General features: G+C 44.5%; 2 protein-coding genes across 6 annotated transcripts in view; one reads left to right on the forward strand and one right to left on the reverse strand.

Moving 5' to 3' along the window:
• The window catches only part of SNX31 (sorting nexin 31), a 61760-nt gene extending 40164 nt beyond the window's left edge, over positions 1-21596 (reverse strand). For 2 of the 5 annotated variants that reach the window (XM_027131522.1, XM_027131523.1), the window contains exons 1-4: positions 21447-21596; positions 21262-21336; positions 7340-7454; positions 4076-4140 (exon numbers count right to left, since the gene is read on the reverse strand). In XM_027131522.1, coding sequence (XP_026987323.1) covers positions 4076-4140; positions 7340-7454; positions 21262-21336; positions 21447-21512 — 321 coding nt within the window. In that variant the 5' untranslated portion in view covers positions 21513-21596. The remainder of the gene's footprint in view (positions 1-4075; positions 4141-7339; positions 7455-21261; positions 21337-21446) is intronic. The other 3 variants (XM_027131521.1, XM_027131520.1, XM_027131519.1) reach the window with 3 other exon arrangements.
• On the forward strand, positions 10143-13031 carry LOC113633246 (zinc finger protein 211-like). The gene is given in 3 exon segments (XM_027131347.1): positions 10143-10151; positions 11107-11233; positions 11548-13031. Coding segments are annotated over 3 exon segments (1620 nt in total).
• Positions 21597-23884: the final 2288 nt, after the last annotated feature.

Below are 23884 nucleotides of genomic sequence, written 5' to 3' on the forward strand. Positions count from 1 at the left end.
CATATTTGGACTCGCCAACCTCTAAATTTCTATCATACTTAATAGTCGGTCCTAATCATTTCACTCCAAGGGACACGGAAAACATTCTTAAGAGGAAATGGGGAAACAGTCATTTCCTAGAGCCCCCAGAGCTATGGTGGGCAACACTTCCCAGATACATAAATTGCCCCTAACTTCCCAAGTATACAAAAGCCATTCCAAATACCTTCTTAGTCTCCTTTTTCTCAAACATGCTGTCCACACTTTAGATTAAGAACCAGGAACATAAAAAGTCTTTAGTCTAAAGACTTTGGTTTTGCCTTTTCAAAAGTCCCTTCATCTCAGAGGCAATTGCAGGGCAAAAGCACAGAGCATGGTAAGTCGGGGGCAGGGGCGGGGGGTGGAGGCTAGACACACACAACAAGGGGTACCTGGCAGGGGGCGGGGCTGGGGGGCTGCCACCACTCTAGAAATATCTCATGACGTCAGTGGATCCAGGCTCGCTGGGCTTCCACTTATGAAGATGTGGGTCCTTGGACAAGTTACTTAACCTGAAAAAGAGACACTAACAGCACCGTCCTCAACAAGTTGTGAGGGATAAATGAGGTACCACACAGAAAGCACTGGGTCTGGCCCAGACTGAATGCCCTGTAGAGGCAACCCCCTCTGATGACTGCAGCTTGCCTTTGGCCATCCTTGATAGAGGCTCCTCGGAAGGCTCCTATGCAGTCACATGTATTCACGTTTCTCACACAGTGTGTCTTGCCCAGAGACAGGAAGATGTGCTTGTACTTGCTGAGCCCTGGAGGGCCACGCCCGTGAGCGTGTGATAATTTGGCAATAACCACTGGGAAACTGCAGGCCAGGCACTTATCAAAGGCAGTGAAAATATTTAGGTGGGGTCTGTATAATATTGAGGTGGGGAAACTTCCCAATCCCTGCTCCTTGGGCTACTTTAATGGTCTGGCAGACTCACAGCCCGCCATCTTTGAAGAAGTTGAAAATGGTCCCAAGCCTGGACAACTGGGTTTTCAGAGGGGCTGTCTCTGGTGAAAAGTGGGTCTGGTCAGGGAGAAGGGAAGCAGAGGTACAAAGATGCAGCGGGCAGGACTCAAGCCACATAGAAGCTGTGTTAAAGCAGTGCATCAGGAAGCACTAGGCAGGTCTGGGAGCACAACTATGGGCCCAGTTGACACCACCTAGTGTCTGGGGAGAGATGTGCTGGCCCGCCATCTTTGCCGGAAGCAATCTCTCAGCAGGCTGGGAAGAGGAAAAAGGACTGGCATTGGTAATAGCAGGAGAAGCACATAAGTGTTATAACATTGGCCAGATTACATTTAAGTGCCTTAAGAGCACTGGCTCACTTAATCCTCCCAACAGCACTAAGAGAGGAGCCATTCTCCCCATTTTAGAGAAGGGGAGACTGACATACAAAGAGACTAAGTAAACACAAATCCAAAGTAGGGCAGCCAAAATTTAAACCTTGGCCATCTCACTTTGAGCCTGCACTCCTAACCACCAAGCCAGTTCTGAGGCTGATTAGTCAGCAGGATGGTTGAAGATGTGATCTTGATAAGAGAAACTGTGGTTTGGGTTTCACTGCAGACATGCCGCTCTGGCCTGGGGCAAAGTGTTAGTGAGAAAGTCCTCAGAGATGGAGAGGCAAGATCCAGAAGTACGGCAGACAGGTTCTACCAGCTCAGCTCCAGCAACTTCCAACACCGTGGGCCAGCTGGCTTACTGAATGCACCCCTTTCAAAGTTGATGGATCACCTGGGAGAACGAGAGGCAAAAACCCCACAAGAAAGGAGGAAAGAAACATGACCAACTAAGGGTGAAAAATATATCCCCCCCAAAAGTGAGGCCACCAAGGAGATGAAAACAATGGCTGTGTTAATCAAAATAAGGTTTCTCTGAACTCAGACCTCAAAGAACAGATCAAGGTCTCCAAAAAGAGGTAAGCGAATAGACGTGAAAGGAAGCTGGCCAAGTTCACGGAAGCAACAGGAGCGAAAAATAAAGCCATTGCAAAAGTGAAAATCTCATCAGAAGAAGCAGGAAGAGACGCTGCAAAATGCAGCGGGGGCAAAAGGTTTCTGTGCAGTTATACAGATAAAAAAATACTGAGAGCACTAAAATCAAATAAAACAGATGTAGAGAACAAATGTATGGACACCAAGTGGGGAAAGGTGGGGTGGGATGGATTGGGAGATGGGGATTGACATATATATGCTAATATGTATAAAATAGATAACTAATGAGAAACTGCTGTATAGCACAGGGAACTCTACTTCAATTCGCTGCACAGTAGAAACTAACACAACATTGTAAAACAACTATATCCCAATTAAAAAGAAAGAAAGAAAGAAAGGAGGAAAGAAAAACACATTAAAAAAAAAAAACTCCTTTAAATTATCAGGAAAAAAAGATACTCAAAACAAAGCTCCAAAACACTGCCATCCTCTGAATGATTTTTAGAAAGCATTGAAAGTAAAAACCATAATGCACACAAAGATGACAGAACCACGGCTGACTGTACCTCCATGCATTCGCATAGAAAGTTTGCAAGATGTAAACTTTGAAAAACAAGGTTCAGAAAGTGGGTAGAGTGTGTGCTTATCTGCAAAGCAAAAAAGGATATGCATACATAGGAATGCTTGCATGTGCATGGAAATGCGTAGAAGGGACATACATTAAACTGTAAACAACAGTTGTCTCTGAGGGGGGGCCCTGGAGACCCATGGTGGAAGCGAGGTTACTTTCATCATAGACCCTTTTGTGCTGTTGGAATGTTACCACTAGCACTGCCTCAAAAACAACCTTTTCAAAGAAAAGTATATACATATACATATATATATATACACACATACCATTAAGTGTATGTGAAAGTACGAGCAATTATACAATGGGAGGGGAGACTCTAGGGGCATTTCTCAGTTGACTGGACCAGTAAGTTTGTCAACACACTTGAACAACTGAGTAAATGCAAATTTGCTCCCAGTTTTTACACGTCTGATCAAGGTATCATTCCTCCCTGACCTAAGGAGCCAGTTCAGTAATATCACGTCATTGTGCAATTTCAATCCTTTTGAAGCTCTTCCATTCAGTCAAGAATGTACACGCAGGGCTTCCCTGGTGGCGCAGTGGTTAAGAATCCGCCTGCCAATGCAGGGGACATGGGTTCGAGTCCTGGTTCGGGAAGATCCCACGTGCTGCAGAGCAACTAAGCCCGTGCACCACAACTACTGAGCCTGCGCTCTAGAGCCCACGAGCCACAGCTACTGAAGCCCGCGTGCCACAACTACTGAGCCCTCACGCCTAGAGCCCATGCTCCGCAACAAGAGAAGCCACCGCAATGGGAAGCCTGTGCACCACAGCGAAGAGTAGACCCCGCTCGCCGCAACTAGAGAAAGCCCGCGCGCAGCAACGAAGACCCAACGCAGCCAAAAATTAATTAATTAATTAAATCTACATATTAAAAAAGAAGAATGTACATGCAGGCATAAAAATGTTCCTATGTGTACCACCTGAATGGGTGCCGTGCTAAACAAATGTACTTGGCCAAGTTCCAGCCTCTAGGGGACAAGAGGACAGTTGTTCTTTAGACCAACAAAGGAAAGGGAGGTGCTGTCTGTCATTCTGTTGAGACTGAATTTTCTCCATGATCCGTTTACGATAAAGTCAGGAGCAGAGAATATACAAGTGATAGCTGGCATGGCTATTACTGCTGTCCTGAGGTCTTCACTGTGGCACACTTGGAAGTCCCAGCTACAAAAGTAGGGTCCCACAATTGTCATGGGGGCCCTTAATGGTAAAAGGTTCTCTCCTCCACGGCCAGTTTTGAGATGCACAATGCTTAAGCTACAGGAAAAAAGGTATCTGCTTAAATAAAGTGGGCAAAAGGTCAAGTGACACACTTAATTTTCCATCTAGAATCTCAACTTCCAAAGCAACAAAATAGGAACCATTTTCCTGTTACTCCAAACGAATGTATTTTATCTGAATCCAGGCTCTGTAGGGCTGATGACCAGAAAAGCACACATGGAGACATATTCTGCAGTGAAATAATGACCTTAGTCAAGAAAAGCAAGCTTACCAGCTGCACCAGTTTCAAAAAATCAACGAAGACATCACTTCTCAACATGTTTGGGTCCATGGTTACTGAAAAACAGGGACAGCGAGCCAGGTTACCACTGGGCTGGGTTGACTGCTCTGTTAAACTGCTCTGTCCTCCAGGAAGCCCTCCAGGCCTTGCCAGTGCACCGCTGCCTCCTTGAAGGCAATGGAGCCTGTGACTTCTCAAATTCAAGAAAATCTACAAAGCCCGCCTCCTCCAGGCAGCCTCGCAGGCAGCATGAACCCATCACACCAATCCGGCTGACTGTTTCCAGGAATCCTACTTTATTCATGCATACCCCTGGCCCAATATCTATCTAGCTGCCCCCACTAGAAGGATGATGGGGTTAATACGAGGTAGCAATAAGATCTAAAAACTTGGACCTAGACTCCCACTTTAGCAGGATGCTTGGTAATTTGAAAATTTTAAATCAACCAAGAAACACTGATTAAGAGGACCTCTTTTCACGATGGGAGCTCTCAAGAGGTTACCAAAAAAAAAGCAATTATAAGGCTGTCAGATATTTAAAATTTCATTCTTCTATACTTATAAGAGCAATTTGCCCCTTAGTTTTAAAGCTCCAGATACCAATACCCAGCGCTGTGGCCCGAGCAGATGGGCCAAGGCTCTCCCCTGAGGACCTCACACTCACACGTGAAGTGCTTCTCAGCGGCTTCCTCACTTCTTATCTTCCTCCCCACAAGTCCTCTCCTGGACCCTGCACTTGAGCTAAACTTATCCAATTTCTAAATCTGTATTAAATGTCTTTCTTTTTGGTGCTGTTTTACTGATTTTGTCAAACAACTTCTACCAGCATTCAAAACTAGCACTGACTGAGGTCATTTGAGGTAGTGCTTCCCAAACGATGCCATGTTTTTCAAAATAAAGTAACTAAGAGAGAGAGTGTCTCTGTAACAGGAGAAACTGTTTTTTATAAAAGGTACTCCCTCTTTTCTAAAGGGGGAAGAAGCTCTTGTCTTATTTTCTGGAATATGTGTGCCATGTATGCAAACTAATCATTATAATCATTGGGGATGGGGATATATAATCATATATATATATGATTATATATGATTATATTATGATATATAATCATATATAATCATTGGGGATGGGGAATATATAATTTCCAGAAAATATATATATATAATTGACAAAGGATTGAGTGTCTTTTTTGTCAAATTGTCAATATATAATTTCCAGAAAATATATATTTTCTGGAATATGTGTGCCATGTATGCAAACTAATCAATATAATCATTGGGGATGGGGAAAGCTATTGAAAAAGTGTTCATCCAACTAGTATTTACTGTACAACTGTTAAGTACCAGGTACTACCAAAGCACTTGGTATATTTTAGCTCACTTAATCTGCACAACAAAAGAAGATTGCCTGAAGTAAATAGTATCTCCATTTTACAGATAAAGACACTGAAGCTCAGAGAAGGTAAGTGTCTTGCCCCAGGTCACACAGCCAGGGAGGTGCAAACCTGGGACTTGACTCTATGTCTGAATAGAGCCTGTGTTCACAGTCACAGCACTATGCTGCACTGTCTCCTTCCTTTACCTTCCAAGAGGATTCACAAAGCATCCTGACTACAGATAAAGGCCAGGCCTGGAGAAGTGACCCTTTAAGCAGTGTGATCATTTGTGAAAAGGCCAGCTGTTAAAAGGAATATTTCATGAAGATATGAGAACACAAACCAAGAAGGAATGAAAATTCAAAAGATATTACATTTTGAGCTTGAAAGCGTTTATTTAACAGGTCTAAAAGAGGTATAGTCTCCACTACAAAAGATGAATGGAAAATAAATGACTTCTAGAATTTCTGTTTACTATGTTTAAAAAAAATATGTGCAGCCCTGAGAAATAATGAGGTAAATCTATAATCTCTCACCTAGAATGACCTGTAAGAGTAATATTTTAAAAGGAATAAAATAGCATATAGAAGGACATTAGTGGGGTAGTTGGTGAAGTTTGAATAAGGTCTCTATATTAGATAGCATTATTATATCAATGCTAATTGCCTGATTTTGATAACTATACAGTAGTTACAGAAGAGTTGTCCTCGATCTTAGGAAATACGCATAGATGTATTTAAGGGTAAACTGGCTTGTATATGCAAAACAGGCATCTCAAAAAATTATATATAATATATATGTATGCACACATTCATAATACAAACAGAGACATGGGAAAGTGAGAGAGAATGATAAAGCAAATATAAAACGTTAACATTTGGGAAATCTGGGTAAAGAGAATACAGAAAATTTTGCATCAATTTTGCAACTTTTCTGTAAATCAGAAATTCTTTCAGAATAAAAAGTTTCAGATACAGAAACGTGTATAAGGTAAGTTTCAATTTGTGTTTAACCAGCAGGGATGTACCCACACACTAGAATACACATGATGGTTTCTGAGAAATACACAAGCCACTTGTAATAGTGGTTTTTTCTAGAGGCTTGGGGATCTGAGGTGGAAGGGAATGTACCTTTCATTTTATACTCTTTGGACGGGTTATATTTTTAAAACATTTTATGTCTATACCATTTCCCGCTTTTTAAACCTTTAAATATTTGAATGCCAATGTTTCTATTTCTCCCCACCCCCTTCTGTTTGTGAGAGCTCAGTCCTGTTGTGCACAACACTTTTCAGGAACCCAGCAGTGGGCCAGGACCTCTGTATTGCCAGCCTCACAGGGCCAGAGCAGGCCTCCGAGTATCCCTGTGCCTTAGCATGGCTCCTGGGGAAGACAGAGATGGAATAACCAACTCTGGCACTGCCAGTAAACATCTCCGCTATCTCCTGAGAACTTTCACGTAAGCCGTTCATTTTATCCGTTTGTTCACTCTTAATCCAGATATATTTCTTTGACTTCTACAATCAAAGCCAACACAGAGCCCCCGGGGGCAGGGGCTGCGGGGTGGTGAATCTAAACAAAGCATTTTTAAACCAAATACAAAGACCACATATTTTATGACTCCATTTACATGAAATATCCAGAGCAGGCAAATTTATAAAGGCATAAATTAGTATATAAAGACAGGGGCTGGTGGAGGAGAGAAACAGGGATTGACTGATAATAGGTATAAGATTTCTTTTTGGGGCGGTAAAAATGTCCTCAGATTAGATTATGGTGATGGTTGCACAATCGTGTAAATATACTAAAAACCACTGAGTAAATATATAAAATGCGTGACTTTCACATCTCGATAAATCTGTTTTAAAAGATCCAAATACATACCATTTTGCAAATACTGTTCCAACTGGTCCCTTCTCTCATCAGCCATAGATGTGGTCATTGCGAGATAGTACTTTGGTGGAAAGGGTGGCAGGCAATTTCCAAACACCCGCCTCAGCTGAAAGATCCAGAAAACACACGGTTAAGGCAAAGCGCCTGAAATTCAGGGTTGGTGAGATACCAAAGCCTCCTCTTAGGGCAAGTCTCTCTCCAGCACTTTATTCAAAATGAACCCTTCCTGGTGGCCAAAAGGAGATACCTCGATTTTCTTAAGGAGCAATTTATTTCTGTAAAGGTTTCTAGAACACTATTAGAAATATCATGGACTGACAACTCCAGTCTGAGTTTGATAGATATGGTGTACATTTTAATTTTTCATTTGTTTTTACAAAACTGCCCACCAGTCACATCATACAATATTCATACAATACAATCTTAATATTACATCATACAATATTAATATTTAATTAATTCCCCAATAGTATCTGTGATGTCAATGATGAGAGTTAGGAATTTAATTCCCCCACCATGCCCCCCACCCAATCTGAACATAACAGCAGATGTTTACAGCTGTGCTATCTAATTTGGTAGCCACTGACAATGCAGCTAGTCCGAACTGAGATGTGCTGTAATTGTAAAATACACTCCAGACTGTGAAGACTTAGTACAGAGAGAAGAGAATGCAAAACATCTCGTTAATAATTTTTTATATAGATTACCTGTTGAAATCATATTTTGGATCTGTTGGATTAAATAAAATATATTCTTAAAATTAATTCCACCTGTTTCTTTTTATGCTTTTTAACATGTTAAAATTTTAACAGAAAATTTTATATTACATACGTGGCTCACGTTATATTTCTAGTGGACAGCGCTGGGTTCTAGAATTCCTATAATGCTGACATATGATCCCGATAGAAACCCAACCAGGCCCCTTCCTCCTCCCCACCCACACATGACCCAAGACCATGGCGGAAATTATTTTTATGCAAGCTCATAGTGGATGCATCAAAAATAATTTTAAAATTAAGATAACCAAAAGTGCATCTTCCTTCATTCTAGCCTTACGCTTACAGTGATAGCTCGAAGATAAGATACCTCATCATTCTCTTTAAAATAGGAGAAAGGAAACCAGTAAGAAACCCACTGAGATTTTAACATGGTACCTCTGGAGCAGGAAGGCTCAGTGGCTTAAAGAAAATGAAAGCAGATCTAATAGAAATGAGACTGCAAACAAATAAGAACTTTCATTCCATGACCTTTGTCAAAAATACAGTGTGTGTTTGGCAAATATTTACCTTGCATAGGCCTTAACTTCAAAATACATCCAGAATCTGACCACATCTCTCCACCCCCACTGCCATCACCCTGGCCCAAACCACTGTCATCTCTTCCAGTTTATTGCAGTAGCCTTCCAACAGATCTCTCTGCCTCTGCCCTTGCTCCCCTTCTGTCTATTCCTAATACAGAATCTGAGGTTATAACTTAAAAATGTAAGTCAGATCATTCCTCTTCCCTGTGCAAAATCCTTCATGGCATCCCATTTCACTCAAGTACAAGTCAAAATCCTTAGAGTGGCCCAGAACTGTACCATCCAATAAGATGTCCATTAATTGTCTGTGACTACTTAAATTAAAATAAAATAAAATTTAAAATTCAGTTCCTCAGGGCTTCCCTGGTGGCGCAGTGGTTGAGAGTCCGCCTGCCGATGCAGGGGACACGGGTTCGTGCCCCGGTCCGGGAAGATCCCACATGCCGCGGAGCGGCTGGGCCCGTGAGCCATGGCCGCTGAGCCTGCGTGTCCAGAGCCTGTGCTCCGCAACGGGAGAGGCCACAACAGTGAGAGGCCCGCGTACCGCAAAAAAAAAAAAAAAAAAAAAAAAAATTCAGTTCCTCAGTCATACAAGCCACATTTTAAATACTCAATAGCCACTGGAAATGTGGCAAGTTGCTACTGAATTGGACACAAAGGATATAGAGCATTTCCACCAGCACATAAAGTTCTATTGGACAGTGTTGATCTAACACCTAGAAATGTTATTAACTGCCTACCTGTAGGGAAGATACAGCTCCCTGATTTGTTTTGTTTGGTCTGCTAGGTTGTTTGTTTGACTACTAAAGAATTTTCATTTGATGCCAACATTTATTTTTGCAATTAAAAAATTTTTTAAGTTATGTCCTGGAGAGAATACAAAATGGTCCAGCCACTTTGGAAGATAGTCTGGCAGTTTCTTACAAAGTAAACATAGTTTTACCACATAGTGCAGCAATCACACTCCTAGTTATTTACCCAACAGATTTGAAAACTATGTCCATAAAAACCGGCATACAAATGGTGCTTTATTCATAACCACCAAAAGCTGAAAGCAACCAAGATGTCCTTCAGTATGTGAATGGATAAACAAACTTGGGTGTATCCCTACAATGGAATATTACCCAGCAATAAAAGGAAATGAGTTGTCAAGACATAAAAAGACATGGAGGAATCTTAAATACATATTGATAAATAAAAAGCCAGTCTGAAAAAGCTACATACTATATGACTTCAATTATATGATATTCTGGAAAAAAGCAAAATTATAGAGAGAGTGAGAACATCAATGATCACCAGGAGCTTGGGATGGGGGTACTGAATTGGTGAAGCACATGGAATTGTTTAGGGCAGTGAAACTAGTCTGTATGATACTGTCATTGTGGATACATGAGGCTCTGCATTTGTCAAATCTACTGCACTTTACAATACAACTTTAATGTGTCCAAATATATTAAAAAATCATTTAGGAAGTGGGGAAAAACCCAGGATAGAATGCAGAATGTGAGTAAACAATTTAACTATATTACAAATATATGAAACAACTGCAAGGAAGGGGGTGAGAGAAAAGGTGCTGACCTAAGTCACTTGGCAAATGAGTGGAGCCTGTAACAGTAAAGGCAAAAGAAGCTGTACAGAAGTACTGCGCTTTAGCTGATAAAGTTGTTTCCTACACAGGTACAGGTTAACAATTCTAATACCATTATATGTGTGTACAGAATGGAATAATTAAGTAAATGGATGGCAGATAGTGGGAGTCAGGTTTCTCACTGTTGGAATGAGAGTTTTCAGGTAAGTAAAGGGAATAGGCTAGAGTAAGCCATGTGGTAATGGATTATTGTCAGAGATATTGGTATGAACTCATGTTTAACTTAATATACATACAGATGGTTACACATAGAAGTATTTACAAACATGCATATATACACATATATTTTCTTGCTGTGTCAGCTGAGAGGGCCTAGAAGCAATGACACTGCAGTAGCAGGGAACACATCTGGTGCCCAGATCTTGGTTTCTAATATCATTCTCCAAAAAGCAACAAGCGCTCCAGGGAGAAATGGTTGACTCTAGGACCAAGGCAGGAAATATACAAGGTGAGCCTGGGGCATCTTGTACACCAGAAAATAAGAAAGTGGACAAAACAAACAAAAGTCAACAATAGGGGTATGTCAAAGAAACACAGGAGCAAACTGAAAGAGCTCCCATAGGACAAGCTGGAACAATTTGAACAATAAAATAAAGTCTTACTGAAGTACAACCTAAAGTATAAATTAAATATCTAGGAGTCTACATAGATATAAGTTATTGAATAGGTGGGGAGTAACCATGCCGAGTCTGACCCGGTTGCTGGACTGTTGCTGCTCCGCGCAAAGGATCTGATGGCCGTGCCTGCGCTGACCGACCCACCTCTGAGTGCCCTCAAAGGGCACCGACCCACCTTTGAGTGCCCTCAAAGGGCACTGTGACCTTTGAGGATGTGGCCATGTACTTCTCCTGGGAGGAATGGTGTCTTCTTGATGAGGTTCAGATACACCTGTACCTTGATGTCATGGTGGAGAACTTTGCACTTGTATGCATGCTGGGTAAGGCCCTCACACCCACCCCTATCCTCTGAGCTAGGTTCTGCCTTTCTCCTTTTCCCTAGGGGCTGCTGTGTCATTCTCACATCTGGACCATGGATACTGCTTTCTTCTTCAACTGCTTGGTCATGTGCTGTGGTTACTACGGCTAGCCAGAGTGCATCCCTACTCCTTAGTGCCCTAACACCAGTAGCCCCAAAGTTGCAGCTAAGGATTCAGGCTTGCAGTGTCCTGGTTCCCTGACCAGGGATTGAACCCAGGCTAAAGCAGTGAAAGCTCTGAGTCCTCACCACTGGACTGCCAGGGAATTCCTGCAGGTTCTTTTCCTGGAGTCGAGGATGAAGAGACACCTTTTGAACAGAGCGTATCTGCAGAAGGAGTGTCACAGATGAGGACCCCCAGGGCAGGTTTGTCTCCTGAGAAGACCCAGCCCTGTAAGATGTGCACCCCAGTCTTGAGAGACATTTTGCACTTGGCTGAGGAGCAAGGAACAAATACGAGGCAGAAAGCATACATATGTGGGGCATGCGGGAAACAATTCTATTTCACTGCAAACCTTCAAGAGCACCAGAAGCCGCATATTAGAGAGAATCCCATGTGATATGACATGGGAAGACCCTCATTTTGGAAGAGCTGCACAATCCACACAATAGGGAATCTACCTACCTACATGGAGATTGGGAACGACTTCGTGGCCAACATGGGACTTCAGCCACAGGCCACTAATACCAGGAAGAAACCGAACAGTAAGGAGTGTGAAGCTGTTTTTCACAGTGGAACAGGTCATCACAGCTGGCGAGAAGGCAAGAAAGCCTCCAGTCACACATAAATACTTGTTCAGGATGAGAGAGTCCTTACTAGTAAAGGGTTTTGTGAGTGCAGCAAACGTGGGAAAGCCTGCATCCAAACATGTAACTTTATTCAGCATGAGCCAGTTCACACTGGAGAAAGGCCTTATGAATGCGGCCATTGTGGAAAATATTTTAGCCGCAAATCTGGTCTCCTTGGACATCAGAGAGTTAACTGTGGAGGAAGGCTCTATGACTGCAGTGACTGTGGGAAATCCCTTAGCCTAAGGAAGCACCTCAGAGCACATAGGAAAATCCACAGTGGAGAAAAGCCTTATGAATGCAAGGAATGTGCTAAACCTTTCATCCAAAAGTGCATCTTAATTGAACATCAGAGAGTTCATACTGGAGAAAAACCTTATTGATGCACCCAGTGTGGAAAATCTTTTGCCCGCAGATCCAATTTCCTTGCACATCAGAGAGTTCACACTGGAGAAAAGCCTTATGAGTGCAGTGAATGTGGGAAATGTTTTGTTGCTAGGAGTGGCCTCCAATATCATCAGAGAGTTCACAGTGGAGAAAGGCCTTATGACTGCAGTGAATGTGGGAAATCTTTTACTGCTAGGTCAGGACTTCATGATCATCAGAGAGTTCACAGTGGAGAAAGGCCTTATGACTGCAGTGAATGTGGGAAATATTTTACTGGTAGCTCTAGCCTTCTTCATCATCAGAGAGTTCACAGTGGAGAAAGGCCTTATGAGTGCAGTAAATGTGGGCAGTCTTTTACTACTCGATCCTCTCTCTATGATCACCACAGAGTTCACACTGGAGAAATGCCTTATGAGTGCACTGAATGCAGGACAGCCTTTAAGCAAAGACAGCTCCTCTGCATCCATAGGAAAATCCACACTGGAGAAAAGCCTTTTGAGTGCAAGGGATGTGGTAAATCTTTCACCCACAGGTACCACTTGATTAAACATCAGAGAGTTCACACTGGAGAAAGGGCCTTATGAATATCACACATATGGCCGGCAGTGATGTTGGAGGAGTTTCAGGTGGTAAGAGAATAAGAAGAACCTGTGCAGCTAATGGACCCTTTCTAGAGAGGAAACTGAGGCACAGAGACGATGTGTCATCTGTTTGTGATCTCCCAGAAGTGGACAGGCATCTGGGCTTCAATGCCAGGTTGCCTGGTTCAGGATATCGGGAGTCTGGTCACTTCACTCCTCCCCTGCCCCTCACCCAGGTTTGGGGACTGAAAGAACACCTTGTCCATCCTGACACTTCTGCCAGCCGATCCCCACACCAGGAGCCCTGCTCATACCCCAGCCCCGTGCTGATGGACAGGATTATCTTTTCTCTGGGAACCAATATTGGCTTTCCTGTGACTGACTCCATTTATCTACCCAACCAAACCAGTGTTGTGATTCAGTTATTATTATTGCCATTTATGAAAGGAGGGGTGTCCAGCTCAGAGAGGTTGAGGGACTTCCACAAGGGGTCACTACTGCCAGGGCTTTGATGAGAGTGGTTCATCTACACACTGCACCGGTCCACTGGCTTCTCTCCTGCCCCTCCGAGCAGGGCCTCCATTTGCTGTGTCCTGACCATGAACTACCCACACCTGACATCTGCATCTCCACCAGGGTCTCCAGCTTCATTTTTACCAGTACACATCTCCCAGAAACACCCTCCTGCTTGGAAAGTTCTCCACAGGGACAGCAGCACTAAGCCAGGCACTCTGGACTGGGTCATTGGTGTCACCCCAGATTTGACACTGGCTCCACTGCCATATGCAGTGATTTGTTTCCAATGTCCTGTCCGTCTTCTTTATATACCCACCTCAGGATGTCCCTGTTGCCCTGTTATGTGGTTGACCTGCTCACTGTTCTGGGCAGTGTGAGGGACATGTAAGGACTAAGAATGTCCACTGTGGCCCTACGTGGCCTGGTCCCTAAGGCTCCTCTTCCTAAGCCCCTTGATCCATTGCCTCACTGCTCCTCCTACTGCTCCAGAAAAATGTTAACTCACCAAAATGATGGTTGTTAATTAGCAAGAACTTGCCCTCCCCCTCTTGGGACCCACACTTGATCAACTTACCTTAAAAGCTAAGACTGAATGCAGGCTGATCCCTCCCATGAAGACCTAAAGACCCGTGTATAAAAAATTACAATTTTAGGGGCTTCCCTGGTGGCACAGTGGTTAAGAATCCACCTGCCAATGCAGGGGACACGGGTTCGATGCCCAGCTTGGGAAGATCCCACATGCCGCGGAGCAAGTAAGCCCGTGTGCCACAACTACTGAGCCTGCACTCTAGAGCCCGCGAGCCACAACTCCTGAAGCCCCCGCTCCTAGAGCCCGTGCTCCGCAACAAAGAGAGGCCACCGCAATGAGAAGCCTATGTATCGCAACGAAGAGTAGCCCCTGCTCGCCGCAACTAGAGAAAGCCCGCGCGCAGCAACAAAGACCCAACACAGCTATAAATAAATAAATGTATTTTTAAAACTAAATAAATTATTGAATAAATAAACAAATTGGAGAGAATAGACAAATTTCCAAATAATGTACGTAGATACTTATCCCACAAGTACGTAGATACTTATCCTACAAGTATGGAACATAAATCCTTACTCTTTAAGTGTGGGCTGTGCATGGTGACTTCCTTCCTAAGAGCACACTGTGGAAAAGGAGGGAAAAAAGTAACTTTATATGGAGAAACCTGACAAACACTACCTCAGCCCGGTGACCAAGGTAAACTTGGCCCCTGTGGTTTTCCTCTCAAAACCATAACCCCAGTCTGGTCATGTGAAAAACATTGGACAAACTCCAATAGAGGGACATTCCACAAACTACCTGACCAGCGCTCCTCAAAACTGTCAAAATCATTCAAAACAAGGAAAGTCTGAGAAACTGTCACCATCAAGAGGAGCCTAAAGAGACATGACAATTAAATGTAATATGGGACCTGGGTGGGATCTTGGAACAGAAATAGGACATTGGGTAAACATTAAAGAAGTCTGAATAAATAACATGGTATCAATACTTCATTAACTGTAACCAAAGTATAATACTCATGGAAAACAACAGGGGAAACTGGGTGCAGGGTAGATGGGAACTCTCTGTACTATCTTCACCATTTTTTTAAATAAATCTAAGATTGGGCCACAAAAATAATGTTTATTAAAAAAAGAAAAACTGATGTTCCGGCTTCTCTTGAAGAATCGGAAGGTCTGGAATCACCAAGTTTCTATTCTCTCAGGCTGTTCCCACCACCCACCACTGCCTCTCACCTGATCCGTGCCTCTCATTTAAATTACCTGCCTGACCCCAGTAGCCATTTAGTTTGCCATCTTTCCTCTAAATCTAGTAGTATAAAATATTAGAGCAATGATACGTTTCTTTTAAATTCAAGGAAGTTTTCCTGCTGTGACAGAGATGGTCCAAAGGCCCCCCAGTTACAGCACCATCCCAGGTAGGGCTGCTCAAACAACCTGGAATTTATGCGCCCCATCTCTGCTAATTCCATGAAGTAGAAGCAGAAATTTGTCTTCTTTGCATGCAATTATTTCTTGATGAACTGAGTGAGTGATCTTTAAAAGGCAATTGTCTTCCTTGGCATGTATTCATAAATGTAGCAGATGCTCCCAAATTGGTTGGAATCACAGCAGCCTTGAGCCAGTAGGGCTGCCTGGGTTACCCAGCTACAGGGGAGCATCCGGAGTGGGGAGCCCTAAGGCCAAGAGCTGGGGAAAAAGTCAACAAGGATTAAGGTCCTAATACCCAACCCAGAGCAAAAACTCTCCCAGCAGGTTTTACAGCCTGAGCTGACTTCTCAAGGAATCTTTCCCCTCCTTTCTTGAGCACTGGTCTAAGGGGGGAGATAAACACACAATAAACTGAGCAGTTAAGTCCACCAAAAGTCAATCACCGACTCCACAAGTTCTTCAACTCTATCAAAATACAGTCTTTTCCACTGGTCTCAAATAGCACACAGTTGAGCTATTAAAAGCACTCACATACTAAGAATTATCTGGCATTAGAGTTTAGCTCCATCACTCTTTCAAAAACGGTTTCAAGAGATCAAAAGGAAAACACACCTCTTCTGTTCATTTATTATGAGGTGTTTTTGCTTGTTTGTTTGCTTTGAAAGACCATGTTCAGATAGCGTATTTTTTAAATCCCAGCACAATCTCCTGTTCTCCTAATTTCTCCATCATACAGTTCTGCCTCTTAACATGAAGAGAACTTTACTGGCCAATTGAAAATGTCACCTCCTTCCCCAACCCATGCACTCACAGCCCCCTATTCCTATCCCACAGTGGTGACCTGGGACAAGTAGAATTACAGTCACAAATGCTGTCCTTTTTACAGTCTCTTTTTCTACTGTTGACTCATTCATCCCACCTCTCCAAGGCCCCTGGTAATAAAAATCTCAGATTCTCCAGGTAAAGGGCCACAAGCTCAAAGCAATCTGGACTGTGATATCCTGTACCAAAGAACACTAGTCTTGTATATTATTCCATTTCTTCCTCAAAACAGTCCTGTGAGGTAGATGATCATCGCTGCCATTAACATTGTCATCCTCCCATCTTGACAACGAGGGCAATCTCACATCCTTCCACCTTGGCAACAAGGTTACTTGACAATATGAGTAACCTGAAGCTCAGGCAGCTGAAGTGACTTAAACCAAGATCCTACAGCGCAGAACTTGGACACAGTCTTTTTACTCTTTTGTCCTTCTCCTTGCCCTCTTTTCCTCCCATCTTCCTCCTCCATCAAATCTCTTGGGCATCTCCTAAAGCAGGATTCTGTGCTGGATACACTATGCCTACAGCCTTCATTCATTCCTTCATTTAAGTACTTGGGTTTTTCAACTAAATAAACAGGGGAAACAAGATCTTCACGCACACACAAAAGGAACGCGACAAGGTCTAAACATAAAGTGGCACAGGAATCAGAGAAAGGCATCTTGTGCAATCAAGGGGGACTTCCCAGAGGAGGTGAGGCTTAAGGTGAACCTTGAGAAAGGGCTGGTCCCTAACCCATGGGCCAGAAAGCAGGGGTCTTCCCAGAAGGGGGAAGTGAGCCAGGCAGAGGCAATGGGCTGCTTGATGAGAACAGAGGGTCTGAGTGGGGGAAAGAGGGGAGATTAGGTGAAAGAAGGGAAGAAGCGAGGCTGAGTCAGCACTCGGCAGGGAGGAAGACTGAGGCGGTGCGTAGCCCTCCTCTCCCACTGAAGGATCCGTTACAAGCTCCCATGGCTTGTCTGCATTGCCACGTCTGGCACTGGCAGGGTGTTTTCAAAGAAGCAAGCATCCTTTCCATAGAGTCTAGCGTCACTCACACAGGATGGCCAAAATGAGCTAGTTAAAGGTTTCTTTTACAGATCTCTTTAAGTCCCCTTGAGGGAGGTGGTACAGACAAGGGCATAGATCAAACTGGTTTTATTCATCGAAAGGCACAGAAAGCAGTCAGGTCAGGCAGTTCACACAGCAGAGAGATGGGCAGCACTCAGCAGCGAGGGGAGCCGCCAGACCTTAAGGGAACCTCAGTGGGGACAGGGCTTCAGAGGGCACAGCTGACCTCTGGGAAACACACCCATCTCTCCTCAGGTCAGTCTTATGGGCATTAGCCTCCGCACAGCTTGGCTGAGAGGAGCAGGGACCACTTCACCTGGGCCAGGTTCTTCCTCCCTGATCGCAGAGTTCTCCAATATACAAAACAGAAATCCAACTTGTAAATCCAAAAATCACACGGGCTAAAGTCAGAGTCTTCACTTAATTTAACATAGTGCTTGGTATTTAATAGGTACTTAGTAAATATTCTTAAGTAAATCAGTTAATTCTATTAAGATGAAATTTCTGTTCTACTGTGATGCAGAACTTCCCAAAAAATCAATTGGAAATGAACTTATACTCACCAAACATACACATAACACACACACACACACACACATAAACACAGATGGGGCCTTTATACTGTTTCCCTTTTTTATAGTGCTTAGTATTAAATCAGATTAAGAATTCTGAGCCATTTCACATCTTCCATGGAATAGGAAGAATAAAAACTAGCTGAGAAGTGGCTGGGAGAAGTCACCCAACCCTTCAGTCTCAGACTTAGGGTTGCCAGATAAAATAGAGGATGACCAGTTAAGAGTACCCCAAATACTGCATGGGACATTCTTATACTAAAAAGTGTTCGTTGTTTACCTGAAATTCACATTTAACTGGGGATCCTGTATTTTTATTTGCTAGATCTAGCAACCTTACTTGGACTCTTCATCTTGCAATACCAAACTTACAGGGGCTTCCTGGACAGGTGGAATAAAATCCTGTGCCTGGAACTCTAATGACAGAAATCAGATGTCTGGGGCTAGAGGTGGAGGAAGGGGACCAAGGGCAAGGGGACAAGGGAACATTATGCGTGTGGAAACTGTTCTCTGTCTTGATTATGGTGGTGGTAATTGTAAACATTTATCAAAATTCATCACACAATACATAAAATTGGGGAATTTTATTATGTTATGCCTAACAGGATGGTAGTTTAGGATGCAATTGTTTTTCTGATGCAATTTATTTTGTCAACTTTGATAAGGAACCACAAAATGTAATGGGTTAGAGCAGGTTCTAGAGATCAAATCCTGGCTCCAACACTTACTAGCAGTATGACCTTGGGCAAGTTGTACCTCAGTTTCCTCATCTGTTGAAAGGGGCTAATTATAATCCTAACTCATAAGACTGTTGTAAAACTTAAACACGATATGACATGGAAAGCTCTTGGCACCAACCTTAGCACAGAGTAACTGATGTTAGTTATTGTTTTAAATTAATAATAATACCAATAGCCACCTCCTAAGATCTAAATAGTTTCTTTAAAATGAAGCTGTTCCTACAGAAAAGAGAAGCAATGACACGTGTAAGGTAGTTAGAAACTGGATAAAGAAATCCAAATTTAGAATTTTGAAAAACCTGGGACAGATATGAAGTATTCATCAATATCTCTTGTATACTTCACAGAGGGCACTGGGCTGTGGCAATTCCATATGTAAAAGTCCACTGCAGGGACTCCCCTGGTGGTCCAGTGGTAAAGAATCTGCCTTCCAATGCGGGGCACGAGCGTTCGATCCCTGGTTGGGGAACTAAGATGCCACATGCCGCAGGGCAACTAAGCCCACACGTCACAACTACTGAGCTCGCATGCCTCAACTAGAGAGCCTGCGTGCTGCAAACTACAGAGTCCAAGCACTGTGGAGCCTGCGTGCCACAACTAGAGAGAGAAAACCCACACACCACAACTAGAGAGAAGCCTGCACGCCACAACGAAGATCCCACGTGCCGCAACTAAAACCTGACACAGCCAAAAAAATAAATAAAAACCAAAAAAAAGTCCACTGCAGTGAATAACAGACAGTTTCTTGTTCATGGTTTCCAAAATAGAAGGTCAAAAGAACTGGCTTTATATCTCCACTTCTGGACCTTCTAAGATTGGATAGGTCCGAATTTTCCTGAAAACAAGCATTTTCCTGTGTCTGTTGGTTAATAAGGACCAGATTCAGGAATTCTCCAAGCATCTGAGTCAGTAAATGTTCACTGAGCACGTAAACTATGTGCCACGCTCTGGGAGAAACTGGACCCTAATCTTCATAAGTGCCCTGTGAAGTTGACATCCATAACCAATTACCTGATTATTTCTGAAAGGGAAATTGAAGATCAGAGAAGAGGTGAAGTGTCCAGCCAGAGAGTGGTCAGTCAATCCCACGCCCACCCTGCTCCTCCCGGCAGTCTCCTGCTTTTCCCCTGTGATAGTCACCTCCCTGATCACACCTCACACACAGGAAGACAGATGAGGGCGGGATATGACCCTCAAATTCCTCCTCCAAATGCCTAAACGACCTGTACTTTCTCTTCCTTCGAGATCCGCATCTGCCTTCTTGTGCAGTCCTCCCAACTCCCCAGACATGTTTCGGTCACAAGTAGCTTGTCATCCTTCTGAAGTCTGAATCCATGCCCTTTTTATTCAGCCATTGACAATCATTCCTGAGGACCAACCAGGTCACAGGCACTGTGTTAGGTGCTACCGATTCAAAGACAAGCACAAAAATTAACTAACAACCACATTACACCTGTTTTTGTTGACTCCAAAGAAACTTAGTCGTACCTTGAAAATGGACTTTTCCAATGCGCTATGATGTATGAGCAAGGAGGCTCACTGCAATGATGTTTTTAATAGAACAATGGAACTGAGCTGTCTATCAACAGAAAATGGTCTTAAAGGAAACGTGATGTATCTACTCACTAGAAACCAGGATTGTCTGAAAGGACTCTCCCAAAAATGTTAATAGCTGTTGCCTAGGCAAGCATCTTCTTTTCCTTCCTCTCTTCCTTCCTCCCTCCCTCCATCTCTCTCTCTTTCTTCCTTTCTTTTTCTCTCTCTCTTTCTTTCTTTCAACTTTAGGTATGTGCTCTTTATAATCAGTACACAAAATCTTAAAAAAAAAAACCAAAAAAACACTGTGCATGAGTGTGGGGGAAGGGTGGAGTTCATTTCAAACTCCCACGTACTCCTCTAACCCACTTTAAAGACTTGCAACACTTCCTTATTAGGAAAATAAAACCCATTAGGGCAGGCTAATAAATCAGTCTACCTCCAGGAAGAAAATGCCATCAGGACTTGTGAGAAACTAGAGTGAGAAATGGCCTTCTGACTTGATAAGTCGTCTGTTTCCTGGGTTTCCAGACCGCCCCTGTTTGAAGTCTATGAATACCCTCTTTTGAAAACAAAAATAAAGACACACCTTTTTAAAGAGGGGGAAATTAAACTCTGGGAGAAAGGAGATTAAATACCCATGTACAAGATTCCTAAGACTACGCCTTGATCTAGACTTGGTTTGCTCATTTTGAACAGGGATATTGTCCTGGGGGAGCAGCTGGCACCGAGATGGAGCCCAGGTGGGGCTGGTGGGGATCACCGGGCTGGAACGGGTTGGGATAATTGCCTGCGCCCTATTCCCTCATTTCACAGCTATAGGTGATTAGGAGCGATATCATGTATTCATTGAGCTGTATGCCAAGCAATTCACAATTAATTGTTACTACGACCAGGATTAAGAGCCCGAAGCCCTCACTCTTGAGGACACACCTCTGTGCAGTGTCCTGCCAGAGTCAAGCACCCAGAGCCCTCTGGGCGCACGTTTCCTCACCTGCTTCAGGTGGGCGGGCTGGTACCCGCCTCGGATACGCTCACCTGTTCGTTCCAGCGATGCAGCTGGCTGTAGCGCACCTTGCAGAACAGGAACCCGTCCAGGTACACCGAGTACAACTGCAAACAGAGTCATCACGTCCGGATTAGCCGGGCGAGGTGAGCTCCCGCCCCCGCCTTGTCACCGGCCTCCTCCTCCCTGCCCAGTCGGACCACGACCCCCGGCGCACCACGTAGCGGCCCCCCAGCGCGTCGGGCCGCTGATGGGACACTGGGATGCAGAAATGCATCTTCATGGCTTGGGCGGAGGCCCCGGAACGGCGCTGGGAACCCGACCCGTGGCAGCGGCGACGGCGCGGTTAGAGAATCCGGACTCCGCAGTCGGCGGGGGAGCCGGACCTGTGGCGGCGGCGGCGCGGTGCTCTGCTCTGAGCCCCGCGGCGCTGGGTGCAGTAGGCTGGCCCCGCGGTCCGGGGCGGGGCCGGGCTCCCGCTGCCCCCTCGCCTCTAGTGTCCGCAGGTGGGGCCGGCCTCTTGGTTGCCGCCCCGCTCCGGCTGCGCCACTCGGGTCCCGGGAAGGGAGGGAGATGAGCGCGGCCACGGCCAAGGGCCGGGGCCCCGTGCACAGACCCCAGGCAGGCCTGCGCCCCGGGCAGTGCTCCCAGGTGCGAGGCAGGGCCTGAGACGCAATTCAGGGTAGAGAGACTCTAGAAAGTGCCAGTGCCTCCCTCGGGCCAGGGGTTTCACCCTGGGGTCTATGGACTCCTGGGGGCTCTTTGGGGAAAGTTGTGCGTGGATGGGTGAGGTGATGGAATTATTCTGGGGAGAAGGTCCAGGGTTTCATCGGATATTCAGAAGGTTCCTCGAACCCACAAAAGTTAAAAATCGTTGCTCCAGCTGCATAGATGTCCCGTACCCCTGCCTGATGAGTAATTCACTAACTACTCCCCACACTGTCCCAGCATCTCGGCTCAGGCTCCTTGCTGGGGGTTAGGGGTGAGGGAGGCACAGCTGAGGAGAAGCCCCTCTTCTCCAAGTGCCCACCCCACGGCCGCATTCTGATCTCTGTGCCCTGCAGAATGTCCAGTCTGCCTTCCATTGGGTCTGGCATGAGAGACAGAGACAGATCACATTCAGACCGACCCTCAAACTCAAAATGTTAACATTTTCTGCAAGTCAGTGCCCTGACAGGGTTGAAAAAATTGTCTGTCCCATTACCTGCCAACACTGCCTGCAGTACACTGTGAATTAAGGTTTTCAAAATATGCATACATCTAGTAATTACCCTATGACTAGAACATTTCTATTAGGTTCAGTTTTATGTGTTAACATTTGTTAAATGTAACACTTAAGGTATGCCGCAGCATTTATAACCCTGCTTTAGTATTTTTTAAATACTAAATATTCTTCCTTTTAAAAACTCGTTTTTTTCCTTAATATACGAGAAACTTCAACAATTGTTTTCCCCTTAATATACCAGAAACCTCATCAACTGGAAGTGGTTTGGGCAACTCTTGATCCCCAAGAAGCCCTGGTTTCAAATAGGTGTCAGCACCCAGTTAGCTGCGCTCATATAAACCCTTTGTTCTCTGGACTAACCATCCCAAGTTCTTTCAACAGTCTCTCATTTTTAGTTACTGTGGAAAGTAATCCTATTTCTGTTATTTTAGTTAAACCAAGATGGCGTTCCTCTCGCCTTACGGTGGTCATCAGGGTGGAAGGAGGCTGGAGGGAAGCAGCAGTCACATGTGTGTCTGTCATTAGGCAGGCACTGGGCTCTCTCTGTGCTTCCTGCCCTTTAATCCTCCTGTAACCCTTTCAGGTAAACAGTAAAAGCAACATCCTACCAATGACAGGCCCAGAGAGTGGAGTAACTTTTCCAAGGTCACAGATCACTTTTTCATAGGTCTGAATAATTTATTCTAGGATTTCATCAGAATCATGGAAAGTCCTTAAAGATGCAGGTCACCACTGGGTGAGAGCTGAGGGCCTGACATGGGAATCTGAGACAAGGGAAGGAGAACAGCACCGCTGAGCCCCCCATTCATTCTCACAGGCTTGCTGGGTGCCAGGCTCTGATGTACATGATGCCATTTAATTTTCCCAGTAACTTTGAGCTAGGAACCTTCGACTCTTCTGGTTTTTCAGAAAAGGGAATCGAGGCTTAGGGCCTTAGAGTTAGGGAGACCGTATAAGGCAGCGGCTAAGAGAATGGCAGCAGGAATTCATATCCCAGCTCAGTGACCTCTGGCTCAGGGGCCTCGGGCATGTTAGTGGATTCTTAAATGGCACTGTCCTCCTATGAAATCATGTTAATCACTCTACCCACTTCAAGAGGATTTTCATTCCATCCTTTGCCTATGGGCCATCTTTGATCTGGAGGGCCTCTCTCTAGCAAGGCAGGGGTGTCCCTGAGTGTCCCCTTGACTAGAGGCTAATCAGGTATGCTCTGGGATCTGGTCCAGTCTTCAGGCAGCAAAGCGGAGCATCCTGGTCAGGCTCCTCCTCCTGGGAACTTACTTCTACCTGTGAAGGGGCTGGGCCCTGGCTCAACCCCATGGCTATGTCCAAACAAGGCCATTTCCTTCCTTTAACTAATGCCACACCTGAATCTGAACTAAAACAGTACTGGCCTCTGTGTAAGTCCCTGCCCTCCTCCATCCCCAATC

This window comes from Aethalodelphis obliquidens, unplaced genomic scaffold (genome assembly GCF_003676395.1).
Source record: "Aethalodelphis obliquidens isolate GAN/ISIS:26980383/991018 unplaced genomic scaffold, ASM367639v1 scaffold39, whole genome shotgun sequence".
NCBI lineage: Eukaryota > Metazoa > Chordata > Mammalia > Artiodactyla > Delphinidae > Aethalodelphis > Aethalodelphis obliquidens.